At 52.9% G+C, this 8,368-nt stretch overlaps 1 protein-coding gene across 1 annotated transcript; it reads left to right on the top strand.

Moving 5' to 3' along the window:
- The first annotated feature begins 1,323 nt into the window (after positions 1 to 1,323).
- Positions 1,324 to 4,332, top strand: LOC105472150 (keratin 16). The gene is made up of 8 exons (XM_011725163.2): positions 1,324 to 1,937; positions 2,366 to 2,448; positions 2,610 to 2,766; positions 2,881 to 3,042; positions 3,132 to 3,257; positions 3,559 to 3,779; positions 3,874 to 3,920; positions 4,081 to 4,332. Exons 1-8 carry the CDS (start codon positions 1,404 to 1,406, stop codon positions 4,179 to 4,181), a joined length of 1,431 nt encoding a protein of 476 aa, XP_011723465.1. The 5' UTR covers positions 1,324 to 1,403; the 3' UTR covers positions 4,182 to 4,332.
- The last annotated feature ends 4,036 nt before the right edge of the window (positions 4,333 to 8,368 follow it).

The raw sequence follows: 8,368 nt of genomic DNA, 5'->3' as shown, positions 1-8,368 counted from the left end.
TGTCAGGAATAACGCCCCCCTCATCCTCACTCACAGAACCGTACAGCACACACCAGGCTCTCCGTGCACGCCTGAGTGTGCCCGTGACGAGTGCTCTCCCCCAGCTCAGCTGGATGAATGGAGCTGCCAGGTCCAGTCTGGGATCTGTGGACATGGGAAAGAGAACTGCTGGGAATGGATCCCCAGCCAGTCCTGTTTCTACAGGGTCGGGGACTCTGAGGCCCATGGCGGAGTCAGGGGTCACACCTGGCTACAGTGGCAGGACGGGCTCCCTCCCATCAGCCTGCAGGTGGGGTGCCTGTGATTAGGAGAGGGCGGTAGAGGAGTGGAGGAGCTAGGTGTGGGGCTGTGGTGTTCTTCAGCTGGGAGTGTGGGGGGTGCAGAGTCCCGCGTAGGGGTGTGGGAGGGTGCCAGTGTGTAGAGGTGAGTGTGAGGAGCAGGTGGCTGAGGGGCAGGGCTGACCCTCAGGGAAGGGCCGGTGGGGTCCTGCGCGCGTGTTTCTTTGTGGCTAGTGGTGTGTCATCCCCTTTTACACATGAGAAAACTGAGGACCAAGGGGTTATAGGACCGGCCTGTGCTATGCAGCTGGTAAGGGCAGAGCAGGGACTTGGTGCCGCCTGTCTGGCTCCATGGCCGGTGCTGTTTGTATGGTGCACACACTTCTGGAGATCCCAGGGGCTCCAGGCAGCCTCCAGAACTGGAATTACATCCAACAAGGGAAAGAGAGTCGTAGGATTTTTAGAACCAGAAGGGACTCTGCAGTCACCCAGTCTAGCCTTGTCACCACCGAGGGGAAACAGGCCCAGAGATGGGAGGTGGGGAGCCTCAGGCCACACAGCAAGCAGAGTGAAGGCACGAACTCTGCCCCTGCCCAGAGTGGGACGTGTAGGATCCCCACAACTGCTCCCCAAGACAGCCCGGGATGGCGTCACTGAGGTCTCTTTCAGCCAAGGCTGTCACTGTGGGGCAGGGAGTTCTTCTGAAGGGCTGACTCACTGCCTGGGGACGCAGTTGCCACAAAGCCACCTGTGCCAAGGCCCCACTGGCCCTGAGGGCTCCAGGAATGGGAGCCTGATTCCCGGCTGCCTAGCCTGAGTCACCACCTACTTGCATTTGTGTGTTTTTCTCTCAGCCCCACACCCCCAAAGCTGGGTGGGAACTCCGAGCCGGCACACAGTGGAGTTGATCCTGGGCTGAATAATCCAGAGTGAGGAGTAGGACGGGACCGGGAGTGATGAAATCTGGAGGGGAACCCGGAGTCAGCAGTTAGGAGAGCCCCGCCTTCCCCAGGTGCATATAAAGGTCTCTGGGATTGGAGGCAGCCACAGCACGCTCTCAGCCTTCCTGAGCACCTTCCTTTCTTTCAGCCAACTGCTCGCTCGCTCACCTCCCTCCTGGGCACCATGACCACCTGCAGTCGCCAGTTCACCTCCTCCAGCTCCATGAAGGGCTCCTGCGGCATTGGGGGCGGCATCGGGGGCGGCTCCAGCCGCATCTCCTCCGTCCTGGCCGGAGGGTCCTGCCGCGCCCCCAGCACATATGGCGGGGGCCTGTCTGTCTCCTCCTCCCGCTTCTCCTCTGGGGGAGCCTGTGGGCTGGGGGGCGGCTATGGCGGTGGCTTCAGCAGCAGCAGCAGCTTTGGTAGTGGCTTCGGGGGAGGATATGGTGCTGGCTTGGGTGGTGGCTTGGGTGGTGGCTTGGGTGGTGGCTTTGGTGGTGGCTTTGCTGGTGGTGATGGGCTTCTGGTGGGCAGTGAGAAGGTGACCATGCAGAACCTCAACGACCGCCTGGCCTCCTACCTGGACAAGGTGCGTGCTCTGGAGGAGGCCAACGCCGACCTGGAGGTGAAGATCCGCGACTGGTACCAGAGGCAGCGGCCCAGTGAGATCAAAGACTACAGTCCCTACTTCAAGACCATCGAGGACCTGAGGAACAAGGTGGGTGACTGGTGTATGGAGCAGAGAGAGAGCCTGGCACTATAGTGGCCCTTGGGATACCTCTTTTTAGCAATTACACTTTACAAACAGGGAGACTGGGCACCTTTGGAGAGTGGCCAGGATCACCCAGGGAAGTGGTGGCAGAGGGCCCTTTTCAGCATCTCTGTGCCCGGGCTGGGGCTGGAACCCTGAATCTCTTATTTCCTGCAAGGGTTCAGCTGCAAGTTCAGCTTCCCTGCCTTGGAACCAGGAAGGGGGTGATTGGGATGGAGTGTGTCCCTACATACCCTGAGCTGGTGGAGAAGGCAGCCCTGCCAGCCAGGAGACTTACAGATTTGGGGAGGTTCCTTTTGCCCCTTTCTGCCTTTCATGCTCAAGTAGTAAGGTCCTTGGCTGACCAGGGCTCCTGTCCTCCATCCCCACTCCAGATCATTGCAGCCACCATTGAGAATGCACAGCCCATTTTGCAGATTGACAATGCCAGGCTGGCAGCCGATGACTTCAGGACAAAGTGAGCAGCCAACATGGTGGGCTGGGGGCAGAGGGCAAGGGACAAAGAGTGGGGCTCTGTCACTGTGGGGCAGGGAGTTCTGTCCACCCAGCAGGGCCAGCAGACCCCGAGCCTCAGAATCTTCAGGGCTGCAGCTGAGGACCTGACCTCTGTCCTGCCAGGTACGAGCACGAACTGGCCCTGCGGCAGACCGTGGAGGCCGATGTCAATGGCCTGCGCCGGGTGTTGGATGAGCTGACCCTGGCCAGGACTGACCTGGAGATGCAGATCGAAGGCCTGAAGGAGGAGCTGGCCTACCTGAGGAAGAACCATGAGGAGGTGCGGTTGCTGCTGGCTTCCAGGGTGGGAGGCTGGTTTGGTGGGGTTGCCAGATGCACCCAGGGCCAGGAGAGGAGTCTGCTGAGCTGACTGCCTCCTGCCATCCCTTCCCAGGAGATGCTTGCTCTTCGAGGTCAGAGCGGTGGAGATGTGAACGTGGAGATGGATGCCGCACCTGGCGTGGACCTGAGCCGCATCCTGAATGAGATGCGCGACCAGTATGAGCAGATGGCAGAGAAAAACCGCAGAGATGCTGAGGCCTGGTTCCTGAGCAAGGTGGGGCTCAGGCCCTCAGTGAGCCTGCAGCACTTCCCAGCCGGGGGCTTTGGGAGAGCCTCACCTTTCGTTCTGCTTTCCTGTCTCAGACTGAGGAGCTAAACAAAGAAGTGGCCTCCAACAGCGAACTGGTACAGAGCAGCCGCACTGAGGTGACGGAGCTCCGGAGGGTGTTCCAGGGCCTGGAGATTGAGCTGCAGTCCCAGCTCAGCATGGTATGAAGGACCCGGTACAGCAGCAGCCCCCAAGCCACCAGTAATGGCCACCACCCCCTCAACAAGCCACAATCTAGTTCCACCTTTCTTTTCTCAGGATGGGACCAGAAGACTCATGGGACCTGTTATATAGACAGAGAAACTAAGCCCTAGAATAGTGGGCTAGCTTTTCTCCATATTGTCTGGCCCGTCAGTACCCCAACTGGGATCAAAATCCAGGCACCTCTCAAAAAGCATGCCCAGAGACCTGGAGGGACAGGAGTGACCACCTCCATTGACTCTTTCTCTCTTTCGCTTGCAGAAAGCATCCCTGGAGAACAGCCTGGAGGAGACCAAAGGCCGCTACTGCATGCAGCTGTCCCAGATCCAGGGACTGATCGGCAGCGTGGAGGAGCAGCTGGCCCAGCTACGTTGTGAGATGGAGCAGCAGAGCCAGGAGTACCAGATCCTGCTGGACGTGAAGACGCGGCTGGAGCAGGAGATCGCCACCTACCGCCGCCTGCTGGAGGGCGAGGACGCCCAGTGAGTCCCAGGCCCCCCAGTTCTGCCTCCCAGACCCTTTAGACCCCCTGTTGCTCTCAGCACAACTGACTGCCCTGCCTTTTCTCTCCCACAGCCTTTCCTCCCAGCACGCATCTGGCCAATCCTATTCTTCCCGCGAGGGTAAGTCTTCTGAGGCTCCCCCGCACTGCAGCCCCTCTGCCTGTTTCCACGGAGTGGGGGCCGGGCCCTTCTCCTCAGAGCTCCCAGCCCTCCCTTCTCCCTGCCCTGGAGTCTGCTCAGCTCTCAGACTCCTTCTCACCTCTTCTTCTCTCTCCCACAGTCTTCACCTCCTCCTCGTCTTCTTCGAGCCGTCAGACCCGGCCCATCCTCAAGGAGCAGGGCTCATCCAGCTTCAGCCAGGGCCAGAGCTCCTCCAACTGAGCTGCCTCCACCACAGCCTCCTGCCCACCAGCTGGCCTCACCTCCTGAAGGCCCGGGTCAGGACCCTGCTCTCATGGCGCCGTTCCCAGCTGTCTCCCCTGCTCCTCTGCTGGTGGTGGGCTAATAAAGCTGACTTTCTGGTTGATGCAAACCTGTGTGATCTCTGTTCTTGAACTGATGGGAGGGGAGTTGCAGGTGCTCTCCAGAAACCTTCTGGAGCCTCACAGCCTGAGAGATGTGGGAAATGGGACACATCTCAGAAGATCTTGAAGGGTCTTCCTGGAAGACCTCCATGCTCTGTGGAATTGGGAGGTGGGATGGGGGTGTGGGAGTGTCCACACGTGTTGACTGACACCATGGAGGCATGCTACAGAGGTTATTTTATGATATTGTCCTTGCAACCCTGTGAGGTGGGTGTGATCAGGCCCATTTTGGAACTGACAACCCTCAGAATTAAGAGAGTTTCAGTAACTTGCATAAAATCATGCAGATCAGGCCGGGCGCGGTGGCTCACGCCTGTAATCCCAGCACTTTGGGAGGCCGAGGCGGGCGGATCACAAGGTCAGGAGATCGAGACCACGGTGAAACCCCGTCTCTACTAAAAAAAAAAATACAAAAAATTAGCCGGGCGCGGTTGTGGGCGCCTGTAGTCCCAGCTACTCGGGAGGCTGAGGCAGGAGAATGGCGTGAACCTGGGAGGCGGAGCTTGCAGTGAGCTGAGATCCGGCCACTGCACTCCAGCCTGGGCGACAGAGCGAGACTCCGTCTCAAAAAAAAAAAAAAAAAAAAAAAAAAAAATCATGCAGATCTTGGCTGGAGCTCAAACTCAGTCCTGTCTGTCTGCAAAGTCCATGCCTTTAACACTACTCTATCTTTTTAGGTATTTCAACCCAAAGACTCCCACACTTGAATCTTAACTCTACCCATGGGCTCCTCCACACCTGCACACAGTTTTTACGTTGGAGGGTGGAAGGGAGTGCTTTCTGCCTTGAGAATGGTGTCCTTGTCAGACCTGAAATCCTCCTTCTCCCAGCCTGCTTCTCCTCACACCCCAACAACTCCTCCTTCCTCATTCCCTTCAGCTGGTGAATTGCATGCTGATGAGCACCCTAGGAAACACCTGCTGCCCCATGACCGCTGCCATGTTCAGATCTTCTTCCTCTCTCCCTAGACCTGGGCACAGCCTAACTGGGTCTCCTTGAGAGTCAGTCTCATCCACATTCAATTTCTGCTGAATGATTTCCACCAGAATATGGTCAAGATCAAGAACAAGGGTGAGATCAGGACTCCCCTGCTTAACAGCCCGTAATGGATCCCATTTCCCTCCAGCACTCAGCCTTCAGTCTAAACCCAGCTTGGTGTCCTCCTGCCCCTTCCAGCTCTAAACCCCTGAGTCACCCAACCTGACTGAGATATGGCCCATACCTCTCAGTCGGCGTTCCTTCTTCCTGGATATCTTCCATATTTTAAATACTTAAATTAAAAAAATTATGTATGCACAACATCATAAGACTTTTTTTTTTTTTTTTTGAGACAGAGTCTCTCTCTGTCGCCCAGGTGGAAGTGCAGTGGCGCCATCTTGGCTCACTGCAAGCTCTACCTCCTGGGTTCACACCATTCTCCTGCCTCAGCCTCCCGAGTAGCTGGGACTACAGGCACCCGTCATCATGCCCGGCTAATTTTTTTGTTTTTTGTATTTTTAGTAGAGATGGGGTTTCACCATGTTAGCCAGGATGGTTTCGATCTCCTGACTTTGTGATCTGCCTGTCTCGGCCTCCCAAAGTGCTGGGATTACAGACGTGAGCCACCTCACCCAGCCAAGGCTTTCTTAAAAATTATATTATAAGTTCTAGGGTACATGTGCACAACGTGCAGGTTTGTTACATAGGTATACATATGCCATGTTGGTTTGCTGCACCCATCAACTCGTCGTTTACATTAGGTATTTCTCCTAATGCTATCCCTCCCCCAGTCCCCACCCCACAACAGGCCCCAGTGTGTGATGTTCCCCACCCTGTGCCCATGTGTTCTCATTGTTCAATTCCCACCTATGAGTGAGAACATGCGGTGTGTGGTTTTTCTGTCTTTGTGATAGTTTGCTCAGAATGATGGTTTCCAGCTTCATCCATGTCCCCGCAAAGGACATGAACTTATCCTTTTTTATGGCTGCATAGTATTCCATGGTGTATATGTGCCACATTTTCTTAACCCAGTCTATCATTGATGGACATTTGGGTTGGTTTCAAGTCTTTGCTATTGTAAGACTTTTTTTTTTTTTTTTTTTTTTTAATGAAAAAGCCATCCCCAGGCTGGATACCACAGCTCTGTTCCTGCCTCCCCCTTTCAACTTCAGCTGTTTCTTTTGGGATTTGTCTCCTTACTTCTAAATAACAACAGGCTTTACCCTGTTATTGCTTGATTTTTCTGTTTAGTTTTTATTCGCTTGACTTCTGGCTGTGAAGGATGAGGATGTAGATGTGTTAGACAGCATTGCCCTCCGCACTTCTTTTTTAAATCCCTTCTTCCCACCTTCTCAATATATTCATATTTTTGTTAGATAAATGTTTACATTATTATGACTATTTAAATGTTATTCATAATCATACCATATATTATACTATATTACATTTTATGTTATATTAAATTTCCTTGGAATAAATATCTCTTTTTCAATTTGCCTAAGCTTTCTTTCTTTCTTTTTTTTTTTTTGAGACAGAGTCTCGCTCTATCGCCCAGGCTGGAGTGCAGTGTTGCGATCTCGGCTCACTGCCAGCTCCGCCTCCTGGATTCAAGCCATTCCCCTGCCTCAGCCTCCTGAGTAGCTGGGACTACAGGCACCCGCCACCGTGCCCGGCTAATTTTTTGTATTTTTAGTAGAGACGGGGTTTCACTGCGGTCTCGATCTCCTGACCTTGTGATCCGCCCGCCTTGGCCTCCCAAAGTGCTCGGATTACAGGCGTGAGCCACCATGCCCAGCAATTTGCCTAAGCTTTCTATGTATTGATCATTAATTTGTTTTGTGATTCACCGCTGGAAGTATAAATCTCCCCAATATTTTAGAACCCTGGGTGTTCCATCAGTTTCATCTTCATGAAGATGTGTCTCCTAGAGCCTTCTGTCCTGCTCTTGTCTGTTTTGGATGCTGTATGGGTCTCCTGCCCAGCTGTGATCCTGGAATCTCTCTTCACTATCATCCTGAAATTCCTTCTTTTTCCTGTGTTGCATTCATTGTTTTCTGGATCCAATATCTTCCTCCTTCCTGTTTTTATTTTTCTGTTCATTTTAGTGAAGCACATCCTCAAGTAGTTTCCTGGGAAGGGAGTTATCGGGGTTAAATTTTTTGAGACCATTTGTGTCAAAAAGATCTTTAGTTTACCCTCACTCTTGATGATAGTTTGGCTGGGTATGGAATTCTAGCTTGGAAATCATTTGCCCTCAGCATTTGAAGGTACAGTTTCACTGTTTCTTGACTTCGGGTGTTGCTTTTGAGAAGTCTTATGCCATATTGATTCTAGATCATTTCTTATTATCCTATTCCCACTCTCCTCCCTAGAAGCTTTTCAGTTCTTCTCTTTCTCTCCAGCAGGCTGAAATACCATGTGTTCAACTGATGCAGCTGTGACTTCATCCACTGGCTGGACACTAGCAGAAACTTCCAATGGGGGAGCTCATCTTGTTCAATTCTGGCCAATTTTCGTGTTTCATGATTTCCTCCCTCTATTTTCTCTCTTTCTGGAATGGCTCTTTTTCCTATGTATTCTGTTTTATTTTCCATCTTGTCTTTTTTTGTTGTTGTTGTTGTTGCCGTTTTCTGAGAAATTTCTTTAACTTTGACCTCTAACTCCATTATTCAGAGTTTTAAAAAATCTGCTGTATTTGGCTGGGCACAGCAACTCATGCCTGTAATTCCAGCACTTTGGGAGGCCAAGGTGGGTGGATTGCTTGAGTCCAGGAGTTCGAGACCAGCCTGGGCAACATGGTGAAACCCTTTCTCTACAAAATATATAAAAATTAGCTGGATGTGGTGGCCTGTGCCTGTAGTTCCAGCTGGTAGGGAGGCTGAGGTGGGAGGATCACTTGAGCCTGGGAAGTCGAGGCTGCAGTGAGCTGACATCACACCATCGCATTCTAGCCTGGGCAACAGAGTGAGATCCTGTCTTAAAAACAACAGCAATCTTTTATATTTT

Source organism: Macaca nemestrina, chromosome 17 (genome assembly GCF_043159975.1).
Source record: "Macaca nemestrina isolate mMacNem1 chromosome 17, mMacNem.hap1, whole genome shotgun sequence".
Lineage (NCBI taxonomy): Eukaryota > Metazoa > Chordata > Mammalia > Primates > Cercopithecidae > Macaca > Macaca nemestrina.
This window is presented reverse-complemented; position numbering and strand designations above follow the sequence as displayed.